This window comes from Ostrinia furnacalis, unplaced genomic scaffold, assembly GCF_004193835.3.
Source record: "Ostrinia furnacalis isolate ACB-3 unplaced genomic scaffold, ASM419383v2 OfSCF7604, whole genome shotgun sequence".
Lineage (NCBI taxonomy): Eukaryota > Metazoa > Arthropoda > Insecta > Lepidoptera > Crambidae > Ostrinia > Ostrinia furnacalis.
In genome coordinates, this window is record NW_021137843.1 from 1161215 (window position 1) to 1189004 (window position 27790).

The window sequence follows — 27790 nt, forward strand, 5'->3', positions numbered from 1 at the left end:
AAGTCAAGGGAAAACCAAAATACTTTTCTAAAGTGAAAACATTTATTCAACTTAGATGTTTAAATACAGTCGGTTTTATAATACACCAATCTATTCGATGCAATAAGCGCTTAGCCTAAAATACATTCATAAATGCTTGTCGGTATGTCATGTTAGTGATAATTAATGTTACTTGTCAAAATTTGGCAAAATGTACTCAGAAATCTACATCTGTATTCAAAAAAAAGTTTTTCAATAAACATGAAACATTTCCATGGAATTTTGGCAATAACATGTCAGGGCAGACTTAACAAACATAGTCATAACCTGGAAAAGGCATACGGGGTTGAACCATAATTAAAAGTATTCTAATTCTAGACTGCATCTCACTTATCACCAGGTGCGATTGCGGTCAAATACCTGCCTTGTCTAGCATAAAAAAAAATCTAATTCCCCTTTGCATTGTAAATTTTTACTTAATAAATATTTTTATTTTACTTCCCTTATCTGTCGTGTAATTTTTTAGTTTGGTTACAATTTTGCATAATACTTTTTTCTTAAAAACTTGAATGTAAGTACTTCTCTGTCATAATTCTATCTGCGTGTGTAAAAGCAAAAACACGTGTAAATACTGCCTCTACAATATAGTGTGTGTAGTATTAGGGCCAAGTTTTTATCTTATTTTAATAACAAATACTTGCATTTTGCTGACTTAAAACTTAAAATCAATACAATGAATTGCTGAAGTTTTTTAATGGTAACTTTATGACTCATCAATTTTAGAATTGTAGTTAATATGTCTAGTTACTACAGTTTAGAAATGTCAGGTAAATGAACAGTTTTTTTAATGATTTAGTTATGAAAGTTTGCATTTTAATTTGAATTTGAAAATTATTATTTCCATAAGAGGGCAAGTAAATATAATTTAATAATTATATTACTCATACACGAGAGTTTGAGACAAGTACCATAATTAAGGTATGCTACCAATAATTTGATCGAATTAAAATACAATTTTACATTTTAGAAATTATGAAAGGTAGTATGTATTGTATGATTTGAGAATATCAGAAGTTTGTTTAAAAACGGTGGATGAGAAAGACAGTCCTGCAATTATTTATATTATTATTAATAAAATTATCTAAAATAATATTTACAACCTCCAAACTAAGCTCTTAAGTATAACTTAAATTTGTATCACTTACATTATACATACAATTGTAAATAATAACACACTAATAAAATTCACTAGAATGACTTTAGTGTCTTAATTTGCGTAAATATTATGAACATTTATTTATTATTGCATCTACTTCATATTGCACAAACATGGTATCGGACATAAATAGATTTTTATATGATTATTCGCATTTATGTTTTACATTTTTATCGTATTACAAAGTACAGTCAGATAAAAAGACACATTATCTACGTATCATTGGGTATATTCAATGAATAAGATTCAATAAATTATTTACAACTCTACCACGACCATTAGATAAAAACTCGCGTACAAACACATCATCATACATAAGTTTATAGTAACTTTCAATGGCTTAAGCTTACTAGCTTATTTAATAGGAATCTCTCTTGAACACCAAGCATAACTTGAATAATCTCATTTAATAAAAAATAATTGTCTTTCGTTGCAAAACTTGGCTCGTGTAACTACGAAGCCAGTGCTTGAATAATGAACTCAAGTTCATTGTGATTGGGTTGAAAATTGATCGCTTTGTGCGATGGCACAATTTGATTAGTTCTCTCTGAACGGTTGAGCAAATATCTCATTAAGTAGCTGTTGATACTCTTCTGCGTTGTAAAGGTAGTCTTCGTCGTCCAATGTTCCCGTCGCGTTCACGCTGAAAAACAAAATGATAGAAAATTAAAGAGAAATGTTAATAAAATTGCTAGGTAAGTAACTGCTGATTAAAATAATTTAATGAAAGTAAAAAATATTCAGCAGTGAATTGTTTTTCTGCTTAGTTTAGAATAACTTTAAAATACGTAACAAGTAACAACTTACCTAGATATATCACGTTTTTTGCGGAAATTAAGCGTTGATGTAGCTTCTATACACAAAACTGCGAACTCGTTGTTACACGTGTATCTGCAAGAAAAAAAAAAGATAAACTTTTTCGTTTCATCCAAATGACACTGCTGGACAAAGGCCTCCCCCAAGGATTTCCATAACGAACGGTCCTGCGCTGCCTGCATCCAGGTACTTCCCGCGACCTTCACCAGATCGTCGGTCCACCTAATAGGGGGACTGCCCACACTACGTCTTCTAGCCTGTGGTCGCCACTCCAGAACTTTTCTGCCCCAGAGGTCATCAGCTCTACGAGCAATGTGCCCTCCCTGCTAACTGCCACTTGATTTTAGCAATTCCGTGTTATAACTACTTAAGGTGTCAGCATAATATAGGATCAAAGTGCGTACCTTTCCTGTGAAAGCAGTTTGTGAGAGTACAACGAGGCGGCCATGCCTCTTCGGTTCGGGTCGTCTGACTGCCACTCATCGCAGAAAGTATCCAAGGCCCGCTCACCACTCGCATGGGACCCGTGCCATATTATCTTTTGGGGCCTGTCAAAAGATACAAAAAAGATGATGTAGTATACCTGTTTATAAGTGCGATTAGTATTCGGTTTCGATATCAGTTTTCCAACAATCTAGCCTCACAGCTTGCTTGCTAATCTAGCTTGCTTAGGAAAAGCTGGTATGTGGATTATTATGATGACTAGATAACAGAACATAAATCATCATCATCATAACTTTTCTATCATCAGCCATTGGACACCCACTCCCACAGCGGAATACCCCCAATGATTCCTAGATTGACCGGGTGGAAATCTGCATCCTGTGGCTTCCTGCAATATTTCTGAGGTCCTCTGACCACATTATGAGTGGACACTATTCAGATAAAAATAAAAATAAAATATTGTGTGCACATAGAATCATCATACATTTCAATTGCCCGCGGTAATATGGATGTTTCTTGGGTCAAAAAGCAAGAGTTTTAATCAGTCCGTGAGTTAACTTATCAAAAAATACTCTACACGTATTTTTCACTTTTTCAAACTAATGAAAATTTAAAGAGATAAAGCGCGCCAAATTTCATAAGACGTAAACACCTTTCCACATGATTGCGTAATATTGTTTATTTATTTATCACATATTATATGGTATTATATGTTAATTATATTTATTTATATTATATGTTTGTATGTATCTGTATATATGTATGTATGTATGTAGGACGTAGGTATATGTATCTTAAATATCATATCAATTAAAAATTTAACTTCAATTTTAACTTCTACCCTTCTACCTCTACCTTCGCACACACAGCTTTCTGCATAACCCAGGGGTCGACTGGCTGAGAATGCTTAAATAGCATTAAGTCCACCTTTTGTACTATTTTATTGTGCAATAAAGTTTTATAATTAAATTATAAGAAAAGGCCCGTGACGTCAATGACTGCTTAAAAGTGCCGCACTTTGTGACGTCGCGCGGAACTTCAACGCACCATAACTATATAATTATTTGTTAGATTGACAAATAAAAATATAGGTGTCCAATATTTTTTGATTTAAACATGACGGACTAAAAAAAATTTTTTAGGAAGCTAGTCTATACTTAATTGTATCCACAATCGCAGCTACGTTAGAGGATAGTAGATAGGATAGTAGAGTAAAGATAAAGCAAAGCAAGAAGAACATTTTGATGCTGTTTATCATAGTTTCTGCGTTGCAATATTACACCTTATAGCAACAACAAATACCTAAATAAGGTGCCACAACACGACAGTCAAATACTTTGTATCCTTATTGTAAGATTTTATAATTCCTTTACCAATGCGAGTCCGTCATAATATTTTTCCCATTGAAGCTGTATATTCTTGGAGAAGCCGCCATGATGCCTCCATTGCCATCGAAGATGTCAGAGTAAGACTTGAACAGCATATCGCCCTGGGTGTTCACAATCGGCAGATGTCTGTCTGCGTACCGCACTATTGTGTCTAGGTTTTGGATCCTGTAAAATATACGATTAATTTAAAATCACATGTTAGAGCAATTGTTTAAGGGGAGACCATTATACAAAGATGATTGAAAGTCCTGGTTTGTCTTCTCCCAAACATTGTTTAATTTAGAAAATAATTAACTTTTTAAAAAAATAAACCCGACTTCAAATGCGTGAACACAAAAAAAAACTAAAAATTAAAAATATTGCGTATAAAAAAGTTCATCCCCGATTTTCCACCCTTGGGGGTGAAATATTTTCTTCAAATTCGCATGAAACCACCCTTTTGATAATACCTATTCAACAAAAAAATAACCGTTCAAATTGATTTATAATCGGCGGAGATATTGCGTATAAAAAAGTTCATCCCCAATTTTCCACCCTTGGGGGTTGTTTTTTCTATTATTAAATTTAAATGGGACCACCCTTGAGGTATTACCTATACGCCGAAAAAAAATTTGTTCAAATCGGTTCATAATTGGCGGAGTTATCGCGTAACAAACATAGAAAAAAAAAACATACGGGTCGAATTGAGAACCTCCTCCTTTTTTGAAGTCGGTTGAAAATATTGCGCATCGAGACGTGAATTCAGTTACGTGAATATTGGTGATAGGTCTCAACATTTTTCCAGTTTTTCTGATTATGTTTTCCTCCCAAAAATCTGTTCCTGTAACTGCGTTCGTGTGTTCTTTTTTTTTTACAAAGACGAGGTATTAAGCTACAAGTTGTTGTTGACTCACCTGCTAGTCAGGAAAGCGGTGAAGGTGCCTCTCAAGCCGGCACGTTTCGCTTGTCTGTAACATGCGTAGTTTGCTCTTCGTACCCCGTGCATGTTGCCTGAGAGGGGCTCGTTGAGTGCTGCTAATCGAAGCTGTGGGAAAAGCACATTATCAATCACAATATGACTAGAAAAAGTGTTTGCACAGGTGTTAGCCTAGGCGCAGACTATCGATTTTTTGTCGACCGATAGTTTAGTCGGGCAGTTAACAGTATGGATTATGTAGTGCGCACTTTACACCGATTGATTCTTCATACAAATTAGAATCGGGTCCAACTATCGGCCGACTAAAAATCGGTGGTCTGCGCCTAGGCTTAACGTCTTAACTTCGGAGAAACACAAAATTGGCCAAATAATTAATAATAATTCCCGATGAAATGTGCCTACTGGTGTTTCGATGAATCACGATTTCGAGTAAAATAATAGGTTTCATAATAAAAGGTATTCCAAAGAGCAATCGATAAATTGGTTTCTCTGAAATAATAAAATCGATCATGTCACGTGAACGAGACTGGCTTCAGGCATGGGTGGGTCTAGAGGCCCCAGCTGTTAAAAAGGAGGTTTACAAGAACTTACACTAGGTCCATTAGCTCCTGGAGAGTTGTCCACCAAGTTAGAAATTGGTGGTACATGGACCAGGCTTGCTGCAGGCATGGGTGGAGTGGCCTGCGGAGGCGTCGGCACGGCTGGTGCTTGGTGGGTCACTAGAGACCCCAGCTGATGAAAAAAATGATATTACTTTCTCATCATATTATTATTTAAAGATTTTCGCTCAATGCAGTACTACATCGTTGTTATGATAAAATGTATGTTCCAATAAAGCAGCCTTATCATTGTGGAAGTCAAAGACCTTGACACTTAATGACGAAGACTGCTGGTCTTTTAGGCAGTTAAAATAAATATTAACATTCAAATTGAATACACAATAAACCTTACCGATACGTATTGCCAGCCAGAGTTGACTTTCACGAGCAACGCTTGTTCTTCCACCACGTACGCCAAAGATCCCACTGGGCTAGATGATGCCAACTACAACAAAAATATACCATAACTAGACGGTTTCATTTTTATGGATTCTGAAATGAAGCTGTTGAAAACAGTTTTGGAAATACATCCAAAAATTCTAAAGGGTAGGTTCTACCTTAAAATGACTTGCAAAATATTGTCGTATCTAATAGTCTTATCTAATCATGATGACTTGGGACTTAAAATGTTAACTGTTGCAAGGGACATAGGATACATACGGACATCATTAATACTGTTTTAATTAAAATAATTACCTTTAGCATTTCTTCCGTAGTTTGGAACACAGCAGCTCCTGGTATATTATTTTGATTCCTGCCCGTGTTGGAGTCATCGGAATGTGTATTGGGGTTGTAGCTTGTATGCGCGTACGATCCTTTGGTAATATAAAATTTATTCTATTATTAAGTAATAAGGTCGACATTACAATATTTTCATAAGTAGTAAAACTTTATTTTGGAAGATAAGTAGGTATCATCTTAATTTAGGAAGATGTATCATCGTAGGAAACTTACCTCTATCCTTTTCTTTATCTTTAAGATCTTTTAACTCTCTCAAAGCCTTTAACTCATCGAGAGCACTTTTCATCACTGATCCAGCAGCGTGTAAATTCAAATTATTATGTCAAAATTACTACTATAATTTCAAAGAAATTTAATACAAAGCACATTAGAAACAATTATTTTTCAATTAGAAGCCTGTTTAATTGTCATTATTAAAATTTTGACACCTTAAACTTTAATAAAAGAATCAATTCTAGACAGAACATACCTGGCCGCCCATAAAGTTTGGTGTTTCCATGCACCGGGTATTCCTCATGGTAGTTCGATCCGGGTTCTCCCTTAGGTCCTACTACTGTTGCGCCTGGTGCTCCAGCAGGGCCTGGTGGACCTGGCGGGCCTGGTGGTCCTGGAGGGCCAGGTATGTATCGGACTGGGTCTGACAGAGAGCTTGTAGGACCGGGAGGACCAGGGGGACCTTGAGACCCTGGTACACCGGGGAGTCCGTCAAATCCTCGGTCTCCTTTTTCACCTTTGAACTGTCATAAAAGATGAATGCAAATATAAATACGGTCAGTTATTTCAAGTCAAATATTGTAATGAATAACTAAGATCCAAAAAGTTAAGCATAGAAAATCTGTAAAACTGCTAGTAAGCTTTAAAATATTGAGTGCAACTAGTGCCTCTGTGCCAGTGATAGCACAGAATAATAATAAGTGCTGTGATAGTTAATTTGTAACTTACGTCATCAAATTACTATTGTCATATTTTATTAAACTCAGATTACTATTGTCATATTTTATTAAACAGGTGACTCGACAAATTTTTATCTAATGTTTTTTTACTTACCATAGAAACATCCAAAATGTTAACGCCTGGGTCCCCCTTCTCCCCTTTAGGACCTGCTGGTCCTGGGTTACCTGGGGGTCCTAGAGTGCCAGGCCTTCCCTATAAATAGAAAGATTTCCCTTCGATATGTTACTTTAATTCTCTTAAAATTAACGAACACAATATTTATTTCTATTTTTTACCTTTGAGTTCTACAGAGAGCATAAAACAGAAAGATTATGTAATTCACAAAGTTCGATAAAAATACAATACCTGAATAGCCACATTCGATTCAAAGCCTTTCGTAGGTAGTTGTTATACAGCCATTTTTAAAATAATTTATTTCGATTTAGTATCAACTTACCATCCAACCAGGAATGCCGATGTCACCTTTTTCACCAGGCCTACCAGGAGGACCTGGTAATCCTTGAAGGCCTTGTAAGCCACGAGAGCCTGGAGGCCCTGGACGACCACGGCGTCCTCTAACGCCCGCGTCTCCTTTATCACCCTGTTATTAAAAATAATATAATATTATTGTTAGTAATCCAAAACTATTAAGAAATAGGAAATGTGTAAGTCTTAAACAATTATTTGATATTAAACTAAGACATTTAAAAATACCTTGATAGTTATAATGTCCGATCCAGGTGATGTAATACTTATGGGCCCAGGGGGTCCTCTTTCTCCCCTCTCTCCCTTTAGACCTGGTGCACCTGCAGGTCCTTCTATACCAGGCATGCCTGATGGGCCTATATCTCCTCGATCACCAGGCTTCCCATCCTTGCCTGGGAAACCCTGTGGCCCGTCGTTACCTCGACTGCCTTTTTCACCCTGAAATGTGGAATCTTGATAGTTTCCAGCTCAATTTAACAATATAACATATATATTTTTAAAAATGGAAGTTGGTTTACCTTTTCTCCTTTGTCACCTTTAGACCCAGATACAGTCATGTGTCCTAAAATCAGTAATGACACAGTTACTCGACACTTGTAAACTCATTTAAATGTGATATTTTTTAATAAGGACCTTCCTTACCCGTTGATAAGAACTCTGGGTTATCTGAGCTGTAAGCCCCTGAGGCCAAGGCCGGTGGGCCTGGAGGTCCTGGCATCCCCTGTTCACCTGTAATTTAAGATATTACTTCATCTGTGGACATGCCTTAAATTCCCAGTCAATAGTGATATCACAAACCTTTCTCTCCTTTCTCAGCAGGTCTTCCATTAGCTCCAGGTATGCCAGGTCGACCATCTAAGCCTGGACTTCCTTGATCACCTTTCAATCCTCGATCACCTTGCGGACCAGGATGACCCTGTTAGATAAACAATTCATACTTTATTCTTGGTTGGTCAGACATAATGATGGCCCATAAAAGTGACAGCCAATTACTTAATAAAGACTGCATTACGTACACGATCTCCTTTAGGTCCATGTAGACCTGCCGGTCCCCTGTCTCCCTTTTGACCTGGAAAGCCTCTTTCTCCAGTTGGACCCATAGGTCCAGGTTGGCCTGCGTCTCCTTTAGGGCCCGGAGCACCAGGCCTCCCGATGGCTCCTCCATAGGAACCCATGATTGATTCCTAAAAATGAAACTTAACTTGAAATCTATACCTATTTATTAAGGAGAATATGATCTTTGGTATGAACCATGCACATTCTTAGACAATAATTCTGTTAGCCCGATTAACTTGTACCAAATTTTTCTTTTTGAAGTTCTGTTATTATTGTTTGAATTAAAAGTTTACATCTATAGATTTATCAGACCTATCACGCTGCGATAACCCGTCACCAGTTCCCAATTGTTAAATGGTTCTCAACTTTTGGGTTCGCAGGCGTGACACAATCTAAATTATTTCCATACAATAGAAACTTTCTACGGTGACGTTTCAAATAAATTCCCTTATCTGGCCCGTCGCCGGTATAAATCAAGGTTGTATGGCTCCTTCCACACTTTTCGGAAGTTGGCTGGTTTGTTTGGCAAAGCCGCGATTGTGACGACATCACGTCAGACTATACATTTTTATAGCAAACTCAACCCTATTACAACTGCATAAGACTTCACAGTGTTCAGCTTGATGTGCTAGTGTTTTTACTCGTTTCTGTTGCAAACAAACTGACTGACAATGGGAGGATAATCGAAAATTGGTGATTGATCTATTCAATTTAACAACTTGGTTTTTGAAGATTTTCGATTTGTTTTAACAGAACAGTTTATTTTGAAATAAGACTCTTTTACATAACTTTTAAAACATGACGTAGGTATGGTGAAATTGCGCCCGTGACTTTATTTTTTCAATACTTCATTTTAAAATCCTATTTCTTAAACATCACGTATATTTAACGAGTAAAATGACCTATCGCTTACCTTGTATATTGGCCTAGGTTTCCAGTTTGACTAGATACATAGAAATGATTGCATGAAATTGATAAAATAGCATTATATTAGCATTTATAAAATAAGAACAAATAAACTTTTTCAATAGCCTAAAGCACTGAAATTGATTTAATAATGTTTCTTAACTTAACTACACTTCTACAGTAATGGAATCAAGCTCATGTTTTGACTACATTACGTACATTATTCGACTTACTATAAATATTTTTGTCCTATAAGAAGCACGTTATCTAGAGGCACCTTAAAAAGCAAGATAACCTTACATCTGCCTCCCATGAAGGCAATTAACTAATAATAAATATGTCTAGCATAATTACCGCGAACATGGTAACTACGTTCGTTACATAAGCATTTCTGATATTTAGGGTAGATATTTCCAATTTGTTATTATTACCTATTTCTTAAATCTCTTCTTTACTACATAAACAAAAAATACCACTTACATCAAAGTTACTATACTCTGAAGAGCCTGGTGGCCCTGGAGGTCCGGGAGGCCCGGGGTTGCCAGGCCTACCGTCTACCCCTGCTTCCCCTTTAGGCCCCAGTAGGCCTTCAGGCCCTCGTGGGCCCGAATCACCTCGTTCTCCCTTCTCTCCCCTTGGGCCACCAGGCCCCCTTTCACCAGGCATTCCAGGTTGACCCTGAAATATGAAAAGACTGGTAACATGTTGCATTTTATATTATAAGTCAAATTAACATGAACATCTGTAGAATAACAGTAGGTAGGTAAGTACTTGTATTTTGTCATTAGATATCCAAATAATCTAACCAAAATCTGGCTAACAGCTAATAACAGTCAAATTTAGAAACAAATAAAAAATATTATCACCGTCTGAGTATGTTACTAATTATTTGAGTGCATCTTTGACTGCATGCATCACAGATGATCTCTGTTTGCATATTATTCGCGAGGACATAAAAGAATTGTAAACAGATTTAAGAAAGGTATTAAAATATGTACTAATACATAAACCACGTCTACTCCAGAATATCTTTGAGCAAGTTCTAAGGTACTGACCGCTATCCCCGGAGGTCCGGTCCTCCCATCAGCCCCCATCAAGCCAGGTGGACCCGGGGGCCCCTGGAGCTCCGGAGCCGTCTGCAGAAGGGACAGAATGGTGCTGGAGTTGCAGCCACACTGGCCCAACGATGCGTAGTTCTCTCCGAATATTTGCTACAATAAAAACAATTATGAGTTCAGTAGGTATTTAAGGCTTTTCGAAACCCTAAAAGTAATCAAAATCTAAATAAGTAACTGAATATTTTTCATGTAATGTGTATTAAGGAATACCTTTACGTAGTTCTTCTGTGTTCCCATGAGAATGCAAAAAGTAAAGAAATCCATTATTAAAATCATAGGTGCTATCGAACATGTTTAATTTAATAGTTTGAGGTAGAGCTTTGGTCGAAAGCCTAACAAAATGATAAGCTATTACTAGAAAGTAGTGTCCGACCGAAACTAGTTTTACGACCGAAACCGAAACCGAAAACGAATTTCGGCAACGGTGTCTATTTCGGCCGAAACCGAAACCGAAACCGAAACTTCCTTACAAGGCTCATATTTTGAGGGAAAAATAAAGAAAACGTTATTATTTTTGGAATTTTTTCACATTTTCTTCCCTAAACTTTGAATTTTTGACGAATTTCAACATCTAACTACTACGTGTGATATATCATTGGAAAGAAGTGAAGCTAGAGATGTTTTCAAGATCATTGGCAATCCGATATCACCATTAATTTTTTTTTAAATCAAATTCTAAGTTGAATTTTTTTTCGTGATTTGTACTTTTGTTAAACTTTGGCGGCTCGTAACTAGCTATCCAATCTCTATCTGGATCTGAAATTTATTTTATCTAACTAAAGACATATTCAATATTAATATCAAATAAAAGAAATGGTTGAAAACACGTGACAAAAAAAAATTAAGCAGTTTTCAGGTCAAATTTCGGAAAAAAGAAATTAAAACAAAAATATCGATTAACCCGGCGCCAATGACGTGAAAATAATTGCAAAGACGATGACCCCGGGTCATATTGACCCACATTTCATCGATCATTTTTCAGGAAATTGTACAAGTAATCTTAATTTTAATTACTGTCTATGTATATAGGGTTCTTTACTGAGCTAATAAAACAAAAATAAAACGAATACATGAAATAAATATTTTTTTATGAATTTTTAAACAAAACATGAAAAAATCATGTATAGAAACACATTTGAGTCTATATTTTTTGTTTTTGGTAAAGATTTTTAGTATTAATAGGAATCAACAATGTTATATAGTGAAAAAGAGATAAAATCAACTTTTATATGCAGATACAATGAGATCAGTCTTCTACTTCATCATTCAGAGCCATGGAACTGCTGCAACTGGTGCAGTATGTAATCAAATGGTCTGGGCATGTAAATGTGGCATGACGCACNCAAACTATGATCGTAATGCATATTCGGTTTCGGTCGTAGTTTCGGCAAGTTTGGCGCCGAAAACGAAACTAAACCGAAACTCGTGTTTTTACCGAAACTCAACCGAAAACGAAACCGAAACCGAACATTCGGTCGGACACTACTAGAAAGGGATATAATACATACATATTATTATACCTATTTGGGAAACTTATCTCCTATCTAGGAAAATCAAGCCGTCAATTAATCCTTCAAGGCCCGCGAATCTAGACACAATAGATAATCAATATTATGGCATTAATGTATGCCGTCTGGGACTCAAGCGGTTAAAATAGGTTTTCCACATTTTCCATTTTCAGCAGGTGCTCTTACTTCAAATGCAGTTGAACTCAAAATCAATACTCTAAAGAGAAAAATATGTCAAGAGGGCTGAAACACGATTACCTAACTCCCTTACTGAAGTCGGGCAAATTGAATGAATCCCGTCAATCGAATGTTGGACGCGTTCCAAGGGCATAACAAAGTTTGTTACCAGCTCTCGTTCTGCTTTGGTCGGAAAATCAATAACTAATGCCATGATCTGACCCTTGGTGTTAGTTTAAATCTGTATTCGAAAGCCATAAAATTTATAATTTCTCATTCTGAGATTATGCTCTTAAAAAGCGCTGTAACATGTCACTGTATTAATACAGTGACATGTTACAGTACTTTAATCCTACCACTGCTTCGGGAAAATGAATGAACCAGTAGTGCTGAGAAAAAGCAGCGCAAGAAACCCAGTCACCAGAAAAGAACTATTTAGGGTAGATCGTCATGGAACAGTTATTTGACAGATGTTATTTAGAACTTATCTCTCAGATAAACTTGCACTTTTTTCGAATTGGTACTTAGACGAACTTAAATCCATATGACGTTCTCTGTCAGTTAACTTTAAAGATAAACTTTTTACTGCCTGAATTGTACAATTGTTTGTTATCTATACTTATAATAAATCCTAAATAAAATAAAATCAACCGAAAAGGTGTCATCATTTTAATATGTATAGCATATGACCACAATAATAAGAGCCTGTCAGCAGGACCCAGCAAACCTTAGTTAATTTAAAGACATTTTGAAACTTCTTAATTTAATAACAACGCAGTGCTAAGTTTTTTTACAAATTACGGTTTTGCCACTCTATCAATGGAAAACGAATTCTACTATTTTAATTTTTACGTCCATTCGTTTGCAATGAGGGTTTTCGCGATTGAAAAATCCGCCAGATGGCAATACGTAGACGCGAGGTCCAAATGCTGCATGATTGGTTATTTTTAAAATGACATTGACAGATATGTCAAAATCCACCATGATATGTCAAATTTTAAAAGTAGAAAAGTCAATATTATATTTTTTTAATTTTTCTGTCGGGACATGGGATGGGTGTCACATAAGTAGGTACTATTGAACCAAGTCTTTTAAAATATGATAAGGTTTTACTTCTTTACTGTTAAACTAAAGTCTGTTAAATCGTAATGATGTGCGTCGTTTCTCTAACTCCGTTCTTTGATACATTTACTAGCAACAATGAGTAGGTAGTTGTAAATTTTGTTATAATGACTACAATTTCCCTGGGTTCAGTTGAATGTCAATTCTTTCATTCATTTTGGAGGTCATCCTCCTTTTCCACCTTACTATCTTTCATTCTCACAATGATAAAATTTATTACTGGCCGTCGACAAGTTGTCATAGTGATTTTTATTACTGGCCGTTGACAAGTTGTCAAGATTTGAATTTAGAAGATATTTAAATAACGTTTTCTATCTTCGTTCCATTCAAACCGATATTTATAAACAAAAGAATGTACCCTGCATTTCAAATGAGCGGTCACGTTGCAAAAGAACAGTTTTCAATAGGCTATTCAACTTCAGGTTTGATACGACTACGCGCATTGTGGGTTCCGAGGCAGGCCAGATAGCATTTCTGATGTGGAATAAGGGAAAAGCGAGAAGCGTTCTAAATTCCTTCACTGATGGTTTAAATTTACTTTGAATATTTAATTTCTGAAGATATTTTATAAACTTGCCGAGAGTTGAAGAATCTTAGCCATGAAAATAGTTGAATCTAATCCTTCAGCAGTTCAAGCAGTAGTTTTATATTCAGTCCAGCTTTCAACAATAAACCAACCATTTGCTTTGCTTTGAGGTAAACAAAGCTTTGGCCGACATAGCTCGCAGAATTGCTAAAATCAAGTGGCAGTGGGCGGGGCACATAGCTCGTAGAGACGATGGCCGTTGGGGCAGGAAAGTTCTCGAGTGGCGACCACGGGCTGGAAGACGTAGCGTGGGCAGGCCTCCTACTAGGTGGACCGACGATCTGGTAAAGGTCGCGGGAAGAGCCTGGATGCGGGCAGCGCAGGACCGTTCATTGTGGAAAACCTTGGGGGAGGCCTTTGTCCAGCAGTGGACGTCATTTGGCTGAAACAACAAACAAAGCTATAAGACTGACTCCTGACAGACTGACAGTCATTGTTTCCTTATGCCCGTTTTCACCATCATTCCCTAATTTTTAAGTGACCCCTTTGAAAACAAAATTCCTGTTAGGTGTTACCATAAGGGGTCACTTAAAAATTAGGGATTGATGGTTAAAACGGGTATTAGTCTCTCGACGGTAGGAGCATAATATCCTCTCTTATTTCACCAGAGGAAAAAGGAACATCTGGTCACCACACTCCGTGCTAGCTAGCCTGATGTTTGCTTATTAGTCCCATATAATAATCACATATTTTGACGACATTGACTTCACGAAGACTGAGTTCCTAATTTCGGTAATCGAGTATAATCTTCTTAGTCCGGCACTCTTGTGAGAGTGGTCGTGGTTGAGCTGACGAGGTACATGGTGGGTTGATTGAGCTACGGGTTGGCGAATCGAGTATAATATTTAAATTATTTAAAAGACAATGCAGCCCAAAATCCTCCTTGTTCTTTTTACTTAGACCACACAAAGATGGGTTTGTTTGTTTAGCAGGGAGGCAGGTGAAGCCCGCAGGTTAAATGAGAGTCCTGCGGTTCAGACTTTACTGGAGGTATACAGTTTGCTCTGGACAGTCGGCAACTTGTTAAAACAAGTTCAACTCTATGCTAATACACTTAAAGACGAGTACATAGTCCATTAATGCCACCGAAAGGTATTCCAACCAAAAACCGCATATTATCCCAACGCATGCGTAAATTACTTTTATAGGCTCGGGCACGTATTTAATTTAAATTGCTTGAAATGGCGTTCACTGTACTTCAAAGAAAAGGCTATCGTTTATTTATTGATGACACGATAAGTGGAATAAAAGCAGCCTATTTTCCAGGAATAACTATTTTTATAATCTGAAGACACATTTCTAGAGAAACAAACAAATACCTACTTAATTATTGTCTGTTAAGTTTAAGGCTGAGTTGCACCACCTAACTTTTACCGTAACTATAACGATAGCCGGTGTTTTTTGGGAACTTGACAGATTTTTGACGTTTGTTAAAGTTAAAGTAAGATGGTGCAAACCAGCCTAAGATGTAATATTGGTATATGAGAATTATTACATTTGTTATTATAATGGATTCTATTAAGAGCCACAAAATCTTAACATGTTTTTACTGTGATATAAGAGATAAACAGTAATACATCTAAACGAACGATATAAAACGCTGGCCTACCCTAATGCTTTTACTTCTTTTCTTAAACTTTTACTAGGCTAAGCTGGTAACATACTTTCAGATTAGATGTAGACTATAAAGATGGGTCTAGAAAAAGTTATATATCCTTTTTATCTTTTAAGCCAAAGAACGGCCTAAGTAATGATATGTTGAAGTTAAAGTAGATAGTTCACAATGAATAATCAAGTCTAGTTGGTACGAGTTTTGTTTTGCTGAGCAAAACTAATCCTTGTTGTCTAATGAAATAAACTCATTTTAGAACAACACTTACATCGTCTCCAGAGCCGGATATTTCAGTAATAGCAGACACGCCTGGTAGGCCAGCGGGTCCCGGAGGCCCCGGTGGGCCTGGTGGTCCTCTGATTGACTCGCCCGGTGGTCCCTGCAAGCAAAAATACGATGAAAAAGTGCACTAAAGTGTTTATTACATAGATATATAGATAGATGCCAACTAATGCGCTGAGTTTGTCGCATTATAAATTCACACGCACAAAGAAATCAAAATATGTGCCCATTATCCACTGCGGTATCAGTACTCAACGTTCGAATTATCTTTAGTACTACGCAAGCAATGTAAGCTGTTTACATTATGACGTCGCTGCTGTCATCATTGCTTTCACGAGCAATGTGTTCTGTTTTTGGGCATATTGCTGCGACACCGGCCCTGCCCCCTTGTCACATCTCCCTTTAGTTTCTGTGATCTGTGGTTTATTATCCACTGACAGGAGAAATTCACTTCGCCTGAGGCTTGAGTAAATTTTGAGATAGGCTGTATCTTCAAGTCAAATCTTTTTATAGACGAGTAAATAAATAAGTTTCTTCTTAATAATTTCGCTTCTAGATTTAATCACATCTGCGTCTTTGAGTAAGACTGTAAACAGACAAATACAGCCAATAAAAGTGTGGAATGAAATGGAACTATTCTAATTTAGTGTCATGACTGGTGATAACTTTTTGTCGCCAATTTATAGACGCCGTTCTTGTTATTCGTTATAATTAGAAGATCCCAATGCCCACCTACCATTCTTAGAGCTCTTGTTAAACTAATGATGATAGCTATTAACTGATCAGTGCTTCAGTGCTAATCGTAGCACTCTAATGCATCCGCAGATACATTTGGTAAAGCGATCATCAGGATGTCTGTTTAAGCCATAGCTTATGGTCTTTATCCAAAATGTGCTTAAAGCAAAATAGTTCTTATGCCTACCCACTTTCATTTAAAGTAAATACCACCATTTGACATTGTGCTTAAATTGGCAGTCCTGGATCTGTCAATAGGCCGTATAGGCCGCGGCCAAGGCCGGCAGCGTTCTAGGGGCGGCAGATTTCAGATGACGCTTACTCGATTTCAGAAGATAAAAGTTAAATAAAGATCCAACCCCACCCTAGCCTACGGGCGGCAAAACTGTAAATCCGCCACTGTAAGTTGGTATTACAAGGCATTCAGTTCAAGGAAAAAAATATACATTTCAGTAGATTAGCCATCGTAAAAATATTTTCCGTTTGACCGCACAGTAAAACATAATAAAACCAATTGCAGTTTTATCAAAACTACTCGATAAATCATCAATCATCATCAGTGCCGCATTGAAATTCGAATATTGGAAATCCAATTTTATACGATCCGTTGTTTAATCAAAGAGTATTTTGCTGCCACTTGCGTGGAGTGCGCGACCGCGCTACTATCACCAAGAGCTCTGTAATGGCTCTATGTTCTGACACGAGGGGATCTATCGACTTTTACTGCGACCGATTAGAGGACAAATTTAGATATTTACGTTGGCAAATAATTTGAAATTTACAGATTTAATCTAGGTAAAGTAATTTTGATCAAAGTGTATTTTATTGCTACTTACGTGGCATATGCCTTGAACTTTTTCTGTTTGTACCTCATTGCGTTTCTGAGAAAATTCTTAATTCTATTTTTTTTCATGCTAAATGCATTTTCGTAGTCGCTTCATACAAGTATGTATCAAGGTTATTTATGAGTAAACTATAGTCGTAGTTAAGGCTCGGCGCAAATAGGCCACCGACCACAGCCACCAGTGGCCCATTTGCGCCAACACCTAAGGGATCACGAATTATAATCTGTAGCGATTGCATTTGTCAGTAGGAGCTGTATGCCAAAGCCGTCGTAATAGAATCGTGCGCACTAAAACACTTGGGGCGGGTTGTACGCCGATAAATCGAATGGTCGAACAATACACAAGCACCCTTTGTACGAAAACTGCGAGTTATGCGTAACTGATCGCACTTTTGTTCTCAATGCGAAGCCCCGGATATTAGTCATTCGCGAGCGTATTAATTTTCCATGAATATTAAATGGCGGTTTTTTGGAATGGAATGATTTAAGGGTCATTGATAAAAGTTTGTGTTGGGGTATTTACGATTTACCAACATTATTGGTTGAAATCAGCAAGAGATCAAATGTAGAGTTTAATATTGATACCAATTAGGTACCATTTGAAAGAGGGTGTTGAATTCATTTTTCCAATCTCATAATCATTGTTTTAATCGGATATTATATTCGTAAAAGATATAGCCGACTTTAGTATAGACTTTAGGTATAGCCGGCTGTCACAAGCATAATTTAATTTTGATAAAATACATGTTGGCTTTCCATAGAGTTCTTTAAAGGATCACAAATATGTATCAGTAAATACATAATGCAAAATATTTTAGAAATTGATTTAGTACTCACTCTTGGTCCTCGTTCTCCCTTTTCTCCTCTCAACCGAAGAGGATATCCTGAAAGAGAATAAATATTATTGAATAACAGGTTTTAGTTGACTGAAAAGTAATGTAGTCGTGAAAACTCCGGCTCTATTTATTTATTTATTTAAAACTTATATGCACACAGAACGGTGTACATAACTTAATGCCTTTCGGCATTTTCTGCCAGTCAACCTTAGGGCCAAACTGAGAATAAAGTAGGCGGTATATAATTATTACGAATTTAGAAAAAAAAAACATAAATAACATATGAATACATACATAGACACATACATAATATAATAATAGGATGGATGACAAAGGGAGAAAAAAAAGAGGAGGAAAAAAAAAGGGAAAAAAAGGAGGTTGAACAGAAATTAATCAATCACTCTACAGTTTTCACAGCAAAGCAAAGCAGCAAGGAAGTAGCGGACACAGCTACTTAAAAATTAATTAATTTTACATAGCGGAAAGATACTCGTTAGTAAGTATAGCATGTTGTTTCAGCGTTTTTCATTTCCAAGCGAGAGCACTGCGATCTGTTAATCGTCTGATGTTAACCGCAGTAATCCCAGACGAACAATGCTGTCTCGTTCCATTCTTCCGGTCTCATCTGTATAGTGTATAGGGCTGTCCACAATAGGGCGCATTCGACAATCTAGCAAATGGACACACTTTGAGTTGTCAAAAGTGTTAAAACTCGACTCACTCATAGAGAACAGTTTCTACGAATAGGATAGCAGTATTTGTTTCATTTGCAAGCAAGAGCACTGCGATCTGTTAATCGTCGGATGTTAACCGCAGTAATCCCAGATGAACAATGTTGTCTCGTTCCATTCTTCTGGTCTTATCTGTATAGTGTATAGGGTTGTCCACAATAACAATCTAGCAAATTGACACACTTTGAGTTGTCAAAAGTGTTAAAACTCGACTCACTCATAGAGAACAGTTTCTACGAGTAGGACAGCAGTATTTGTTTCATTTCCAAGCGAGAGCACTGCGATCTGTTAATCGTCGGATGTTAACTGCAGTAATCCCAGACGAACATTGCTGTCTCGTTCCATTCTTCCGCTCTCATCTGCGTAGGGCTGTCAACTTTTATTTATCCATTTTGTATGGTAAAAGGAACGTTAGAGCTAAAGGTTACGATGCATTGCGGCAGCGGTGCGAGGCCGGAGCAGTGTCGCTGCGTCGTCTACATAGATATCGAAATCATTGCGGTACAGCGGTAACGCATCGTGTGCTTTGGTTTTCACTTGTTCGCCAACTCAATAGATCTTTTTCTGATTTCAGTACTTTCATTATTGCAGCAAATTGAAAAATGATTAAGTGTTTCGGGCACAAAAAAGAAGTTGTATTTGTTAACTTTTTTTGAGAATTAATGTTAATATCAAGTATTTTAGTCTTTACTGCTTGGCTCTCTCCTTGGCTTTCATCGCTGCCTGGCCAGATGGATTAGGAAATTAATAATTATCCTGCGTTTGAATTAGATAGATTCTTGTTAATTTTGTCTTACCATCGAGGCCTGGTGGTGGCGGTGGGAATGGCGGCATGGTTCCATAGCGACCTGATCCTCCTTCAGCATCACCTTCTTCTTGATCCACCTACAGTATAATACAAATTTTTAATACTCAAACAAGTACTGATTAAATAAATTAAAATTCTGTAAACTATGATAAATATTATACTTCTTAGATTTAACCTTTTAAATATGAATAATGTGAAGTTGTGCAAATTTCTTATACTAAAGCCATTGTAACACTATTTACCAGTTGTGCACTTAATACCGTTAGTCATTCAATGGTTATTTCCAAGTATATATTGTATCTAACATCTACTTATGTATCACCTTGTTTCGGTAAATAAATACTTACCCCCTTACTAATAAAACTTACACGCTCGTTGATCAGTGTTTTAAAGTGACGTTTAGTATGGAAATGTCATTTTAAAACAGTGATCAACAACTGTGTAACTTTTTATTAGTAAAGGGGTTAATCTTTATCTTTAAAAAAGTTTTCAAATAACTTTTGGGGCAGCCCTAGCCGGAAAAGTTAAACTACATAAAATGTATTATGTACGCGTGCCCGTAATTAGCTGCCTGTACACTCAGGTGAAATTAAAATGATTCACAAAATTTCAGGGTTTTAGTCCTTAACAATTATAGAGCCAACTTTGAACATGAAAAAGAAAATGTTTTAGGTATGTGTAACAGATTGTTTTTCTTTAGATCTCTTTAACTACGCAATGGATTTCTATCCAGTTTTCAGAAATAGATGAAGTGATTCAAGAGGAAGGTGTAAAAATAATGTACAGTCGCGGAATGAAAAGGTTCGTCACCTTAGTGTCGGTTTTCGCTTGCACTAATAGGTACTGTGAGAGTCAAACCTGCCAACATAACAGTGCAAGAAACAGTGCTGCTAACATTTAAATAAATATGACGTTTGCTAACGAATAAGGTTTTGCTTGTTTATTTTTCTATCCCATCAGTGCAATGCAATGATGACATTGACCAATTGACAATAGTTTTTTTTATTTAAAAGAAATAATAATGGCAGTTTGAACCAACAAGAAGGTTTTAGTTTATCAATCATAATAATCTTCTTGACAAGATAAATCGTCAAACAACTTTGATCTGAATAATTTTGAACTTTACTGACGAACAGTTAAAGATTATTTTCTCTAACTCGAGATTATTCTGTAACATAGTTTCAAAAGGTAATATGTGCTCGCGATTCGTTGAAGGAATCAATTTGAAAACTGACGAACCTTTTCATTCCGTGACTGTACCTACTGTTTGAAGCCGGGGTGGATCGCTAATAAATATTATTTAATCAGCATAGTAAATATTATAATTTTCAAAATAAGAATCTAACTTCAAACTATTGTTTTAAAGCTTATTATGTAACAAATAACTCAGTACTGAACTAAGTACTAATATTGCAATTATTACCTGTAGCAATATTGTTTCACTATATTAAAACAATATTAGGTTTAGGCATCTGACTGTACCTGCACAAATAGGCAAGGTTTGTCTTTTGAATTAATGTTGATAGCTTAACGAGATTACGCATGTTTCAAATTCTCTATTGCGAGAGCGTATCAAGCTTAACGCTGAGGCATCTTGTGTGGTTGTATTAAGGGCCATTTTACAACCAAAATGTATAGCCTGATGAGCTGTTCTGTACATTGTTCGTTAGTAAGTTACTGATTTAAATACACACCATTACTAATTCTAGTTACTTAAATATTCATAATTCCATCGAATTGATTTAATCATGGTGCCGCTTATGAAAATGTCATTTGTTAGCATTAGCTATTTCTATTTATTTATATATATTCTTTTATTTTAAAAAAAAGACTGTAATTTTGTATTTAGAAGGTTCCTTCGTTGGGTAGACCTACAAAATCTCACCCTGGGCAGATTTATTTGTAGTTAGTGAGTTTTTGTCAATTTTGAACATTTATGTTTTAAATAATTTGTGAGTAAATCCAATTAACATATTGTACCTACCTTATAAACTGTAAGAGCTTATAACGGTAAGTAGATAGCGGTTTAAATGTTTTTCGGACAATCAATTCACAATGTCCTAACCTAACCGATCTGGAATAATCACTTCCGTCTCGTAACTATCAATGTATCACAGTAAGTACTCCTTATGGCACTTTCCTTATCTCAATTTTTACAGCTGATTGTTACAGGTAGATTCCGCAGAATATGCCTATGATTTATAAAAATGTCAATGTCTATTTTAAATTCAATCAATTTAGAAACTGATGAGTCTTTACAGAGACCTTCGCAATGAACTTCTTGACAAATGTCACAACCGCCATGGCATTTGACCCGCTTGTTGCCTGATGAAGCGGCATTGTTATCAGGACATCGGCTCTGCGATTACGACGCTTTGTCTTTGTCTAATGATCGGGTAATGACACCGATGTTTGACAATATACAGGGTGTTATGGAATGTAGACAAGCTGTTTTTCTGACAGGACGATTTTAGTCATAAACAACATTTTTTCGGAAATGTGCCAAAAACAATTTTATTGACAGTTTATTATTTAGAATCGACTATGATCCCAATCTCTAAAAAATATCAGGTATACAACATGACATAACAAAAAATCCAGTGCACTTAAATAATTTGTGAGTGAATCCAATTAACATATTGTATCTACCTTATAAACTGGCCTAGATATTGTAAACTAATTTGCACCAATCTGTTAAACTTAGATCTATGCAACTGGCCGTCATCAAAGTCTCTATTCCTTAAACAAAACCGCAAACAAAAATAGTTCTAAGAACTAAGAAAATAAGTTGCGTTTTGGAAACTCTACATATTTTATTCTGCACAACACCTCAATTTCCAATTTGTCCGGTCGAAGAGTCCACACCCAAAGTTGATAGCTAACGCGCTGTGTCAACAGGACTAGGCGAAACATCATAATGTCAATACACGCGAGCTGTGGCTTCACTCTTAGAGGGCTCGATGATAGGAAAGAAAATAATTTTTTGAAATTTTTGAACGTCATGCACTATTTTTTTTAATTAGAAAAAAAATTAATTGTCACCTGCCTATTTTCAGTTTATGTGTCTAGTGCTTAACTTAGTCAGTGCCTGAGGTATGGAAGCGGCACGGGAGGGGTGACATTGACATTTATGACGTGACAAAGCATACAAATCTGAAGCATAATCTGAAGTCTCGCTGACGTTTGACGTGTGAAAATCTCCCTCCCTTGCCGCTCCAATTAATACCTCAGGCACTAAGTTGAGCGCTAAACCAATAGTTAGGAACTTGTAGATTGAATCGACATGACTGTCTTTAATTTAAAGACAAGAAAAAATAAGCCATTCTGATTGAGCTATCAAACGCTAATGAGGATGATCTTTGATAAGTTACGACTGGAAATTATACAAATACTCAATCATTATAATTATGGTTTTCATTGTGAATTCAAAAACTAAGTAAGAACATCCTGGGCTCTTCATAGCACAGCTATTATAACAGAGGAGGGTTTTTTATTTGCCGAAAAACTTTGTTAGTTAGAGTATTTTATCATTTAGGCCCAGTTTTTAAATACCAAGAAGACTCGTATTTTTTGATTCGTAGTTAAAATAACTAATTGATTAATTAATTGGTCGAATTGTCCCGGGGTCAAGCTATCGTGATACCATTTTAAGTTGGTCAAAAGTGATTTAGTATGTATTTTTTCAGGGTTGATTATAAAATTTTATTTTTATATAACTTTTTAGAGACATGTCACACTTGAGCTGTGATATAATAAAATTATAGTATTTAGCATGGTCTATCATATAAGGTAGGTATTAAAGTGCTACAGTTCTGGGGACGTTTTGTCCCATTGATCTTTTGTTACTAAAGTTAAATATTAACAAAATGTAAACTAATAGTTATAAAATGTTTTGATCAAGCGAGAAGATATTTTGACTTTTGACTTTGACTTTGAGCACCGCTGTCACATTGACCACAGACGTTGATTGCAGCGACCGCTGTTTGTTTACAGTATGATCTGCGCTGGGACTGTGTACATTATCGCGTCGACGTTCGGGAGATGGAAATCACCGAAGATTTACTGTGTGCATGGAACTTCAATTAGGTACGTACGTGTTATTGCGACGACCAGAATTAAGATGTGGCATATAAGATACCCATAAGCCGTGTGGTGACGGCAGAGTAGAATACATTTGTCACCAACCCCTACTCTTCCCGCGGGTGTCGTAAGAGGCGACTTAGGGACTACACATCAAACAGAGAACGGGCAGCAGCGCTCTCTGAAAAACATCAATCTTTTAAACTGCGATCTCCAACCCGCCTGCCAAGCGTGGGGATTATGGCAAAACCCTCCACTATAGTGGAAGAGGCTCAAAGTCCAGCAGTGAGCTGTAAAGGGCTGTTGATGATGATGATGATGATATAAGATACACAGAAGTCAATAGAGAGTTTCGTATGTTGGAAACGATTCGTAGATTGGATGTATTAATTTTGAGATTCATTATCCAGAGTAATCAAAGGTCCTTATATTGTTTGAAAGGCTGAAGCCATTGGTTTAAAAGCCATTGATTAATTTCCCAGAGAAATCAAGGCTCCTTAAAATATTGATTAAAAGACAGAAGGATATGTTTATGAAGTAAACTATTCGGGACTTTATTAAACTTATTTAGAATAAACGTTGTACTTCAATTTTTATCTCTCAGTAGTGTGTAAAAGTGTTGTTGCACTTACTGTAAATGTACTTTTTATGGTGAAGAATAAATCGTATTAATAGGTCCTTGTTATGACTCAAAGCTGAATAAAAAAAATTTTTAGAGCTTCTACTACTTTTTAGACGCGAGGATAGACAGAGCAAGAACGAGATTTTTCGCCCAGAAGTGCATCAACTTTGAAATCCACCGTAAAATGTGATTTAGTAGCGATAAGAGTTTAAAGGTTATGATTGACTCTAAACCATGATGACGTGGGCGTGTCGTTCGGAAGATGAACTCTACGAAGATTTAACGGCTCCAATTATGACTTATTACCTCGTAACGTTTAGAGCATGATTTGAGTGGAGTTTGGGGGTTTTATAACCGTGTTACGATATTATTATGACAGATTTATGGGTAGGAGATAATTTGGGGTTAGTGACTTTACAGTATCCAGTGTACAGGTAGCATATATCAGACTATATTTTTATTGCAAAATAGGTTCTATTGCAACTATATTAGATAGCACAGTGTTTATTTTGATGACTGTACATTTTTAGCAGCAACAGCAGAAATAAAAAAAAACCATTCAGACTTGTAGAATTTGTCACTCATGATAAAATTGTAGCCTATTTCAAATACTTTTAATAAAGAGAACATTAAACTGTACCCGTACTATTTTTATCGTCCAGCATTTCCTACAATTGGCGTCTTGCTCTTTAAACGGAATTCGCAATTAATTGTCTAACGACAAAGCATCTCAGGCATAACAATTGAGGTCTGTTGCTATCTGATGAGTGTTGGAGATTAAAGATGCTAAATAGTTGCTAATTGTCATCTCTTTTTTAGTTAAATTAATGGTCTTCGGCTTCACTTTCTAAATCAGACGCAGTGCAAGACGTCATTGTGAGAAAAAAAATCCGGTAAGTAGATAACGGTTTAAATGTTTTTTGGACAATCAATTCACAGTGTCCTAACCGATCTGGAATAATCACTTCCGTCTCCTAACTATCAATGTATCACAGTAAGTACTCCTTATGGCACTTTCCTTATCTCAATTTTTACAGCTGATTGTTACAGGTAGATTCCGCAAAATATGCCTATGATTTATAAAAATGTCAATGTCTATTTTAAATTCAATCAATTTAGAAACTGATGAGTCTTTACAGAGACCTTCGCAATGAACTTCTTGACAAATGTCACAACCGCCATGGCATTTGACCCGCTTGTTGCCTGATGAAGCGGCATTGTTATCAGGACATCGGCTCTGCGATTACGACGCTTTGTCTTTGTCTAATGATCGGGTAATGACACCGATGTTTGACAATATACAGGGTGTTATGGAATGTAGACAAGCTGTTTTTCTGACAGGACGATTTTAGTCATAAACAATATTTTTTCGGCAATGTGCCAAAAACAATTTTATTGACAGTTTATTATTTAGAATCGACTATGATCCCAATCTCTAAAAAATATCAGGTATACAACATGACATAACAAAAAATCCAGTGCACTTACTCTTACTTAGTGCTACTAAATTTATGCATACCTATAGGTCTTCTAGAAGTGCTTAATTTAAATCACTAGGATACCTGATACCTTTTGCTGCTAAAACTAAACGATTTGTTACCTACACTTTGATTTCCCTACTAAGTTTTATAATTTGTAAAAAAATGCCTTAGGTCTTAGTTAAGAGAGCCTTTTTGGTGATTTGACAAATTAACATTAAAATATCCTAATTAACACAAAATACATTCACAACAATTAGTTTTCCACATTCACAATAATGTTAGTGACGAGTGAGTGTATTAGTAATGACGTCACAACTGCGTTAGTGTGTTACAGCGCCAGTGAGGAAGCGCACACATAGAAAAATAATCGTTTAATCACCAAGAAATTGTCATTGTCAATGTCAATCTCGTCGCTGCCGCTGCCTTTACCCATATCCTGTCAAAACGTCGAAAATTGAACATTTCTGTGAAACAGACAATGGTTGCTTTCAAGCAGTTCTTGAAATTGGTGATTGGTATTATTAAAATATAACTTATGTCAAGTCCTTTGTTGTTCATCTACAATTTAGACTTGTTTTGATTTAAAATTGGAATGTTACTTTTATTCATATACTTTTAATATTAATAATATCTTTTTCTAAAACAATGATCAAAGTTATGAGGCAATTTTTGATGTCATTATGTCATTGATACTCAAAAAAAATTACAAAAAGTTAACTGGCTGGTAAATTGACTTTGTTTATAAAAAGTCTTTTCAACAAATGAAAAAATAAAACTTAATGAGAATAAAAACAAAAGAATTTACCTCAAAAGTGTTGACGCACTGCACTTCAGCTTGCGATGGCGATCCATACAACTTCAGCTCTTGAAAGGCGCCCTGTACCACAATCAACGTTAACACCCTATTCCATATCGTTTGCATGTTGACTGACCGTTTATCGACCGTTGACGAAATGTTTCATGGTACCAGCCTGTTGAAAATTTAACACAGAAATGACTTACCAGGAATCACTTAAAAATATTGGTCACTTTCAATTTAACTAAAAATCATTGTAAGGTAACATAATGCTTGTTTTACGTTTATAAATAGAAGTACTTCTCAAAAAAACTAGTAGAAGTATTTTTTATAATCAAACTCATGATTTTTTAATCATTTCTCGTGACTTTACTTCAGACCGATTTACCTTCTCTCATTTAAATTTCCGAGAAGGCAGAAGAAAATAGTCACGACATCTCCAAGGAAACTTAATCCGCGGCAATAATGAACAGGGTGTAAAGTTTCAGCACAGTTATTAAAAACTGAATTTTTTAACCTGTATTTATATTTTGAAACGGCGTAGAAAAATAAAACTCAATCTTTTAATGACTTCGGCGATGGATTCCACGAACTGTTGAAATTAAAAGTTTAAGCTTCAGTTTTTTATGTAAGCAACTCGTAAAAAACCACTCGATATTTTTATTGAAAACTTCGCTTAACTGTCCTTTGTTCGAATTTAATACCAAAAATGTTGTATAACAAAATATTTTTGAAAACTTTAAACAGTAAGTATTTATTAAAAAGTAAGTTATAAATAAATTCAGCAATATAAATATTTACTTAACGTATAAATACAACATTCGAAAATTACACACACGTTTTACTTATTACTCTACCAACGGATACTTAAATCCGTGTACTGTTAAAGGGTTAAAAAAACTTTTTTTTACTAAAACCAAATCGAAAACAATTGAACCCGGAATGCGCACTGCAAACCCGTCTCAAGGTGCG

At 36.0% G+C, this 27790-nt stretch overlaps 1 protein-coding gene across 1 annotated transcript; it reads right to left on the minus strand.

The window, feature by feature from the left end:
* Positions 1 to 181: 181 nt before the first annotated feature.
* Positions 182 to 27790, minus strand: Mp (collagen XV/XVIII-type protein multiplexin). Its single transcript, XM_028322230.1, has 28 exons — positions 27657 to 27790; positions 27207 to 27410; positions 26828 to 26993; positions 26402 to 26458; positions 19829 to 19916; positions 18302 to 18348; positions 15872 to 15982; positions 10809 to 10823; positions 10536 to 10691; positions 9961 to 10158; positions 8535 to 8702; positions 8317 to 8434; positions 8161 to 8247; positions 8037 to 8080; positions 7747 to 7956; positions 7490 to 7633; positions 7329 to 7337; positions 7147 to 7245; positions 6569 to 6836; positions 6313 to 6387; positions 6055 to 6173; positions 5711 to 5803; positions 5351 to 5491; positions 4737 to 4867; positions 3829 to 4008; positions 2416 to 2559; positions 2003 to 2086; positions 182 to 1838 (listed from the first exon to the last, which is right to left on the minus strand). The coding sequence occupies exons 3-28, from the start codon at positions 26942 to 26944 to the stop codon at positions 1733 to 1735; spliced, it is 3009 nt and encodes a 1002-aa protein (XP_028178031.1). The 5' UTR covers positions 26945 to 26993; positions 27207 to 27410; positions 27657 to 27790; the 3' UTR covers positions 182 to 1732.

What these genes read in the sequence shown, in the direction of transcription:
- Mp (XM_028322230.1), bottom strand. Translation starts at nt 26,944, where the DNA reads ATGCAAACGATATGGAATAGGGTGTTAACGTTGATTGTGGTACAGGGC. An exon ending in AGGGAGAACGAGGACCAAGA is followed by an intron (nt 15,983 to 18,301) that starts GTGAGTACTAAA and finishes TTTTGCTTGCAG; the next exon opens with GGACCACCGGGCGAGTCAAT. An exon ending in ACATTTTGGATGTTTCTATG is followed by an intron (nt 6,837 to 7,146) that starts GTAAGTAAAAAA and finishes CTTTTATGACAG; the next exon opens with TTCAAAGGTGAAAAAGGAGA.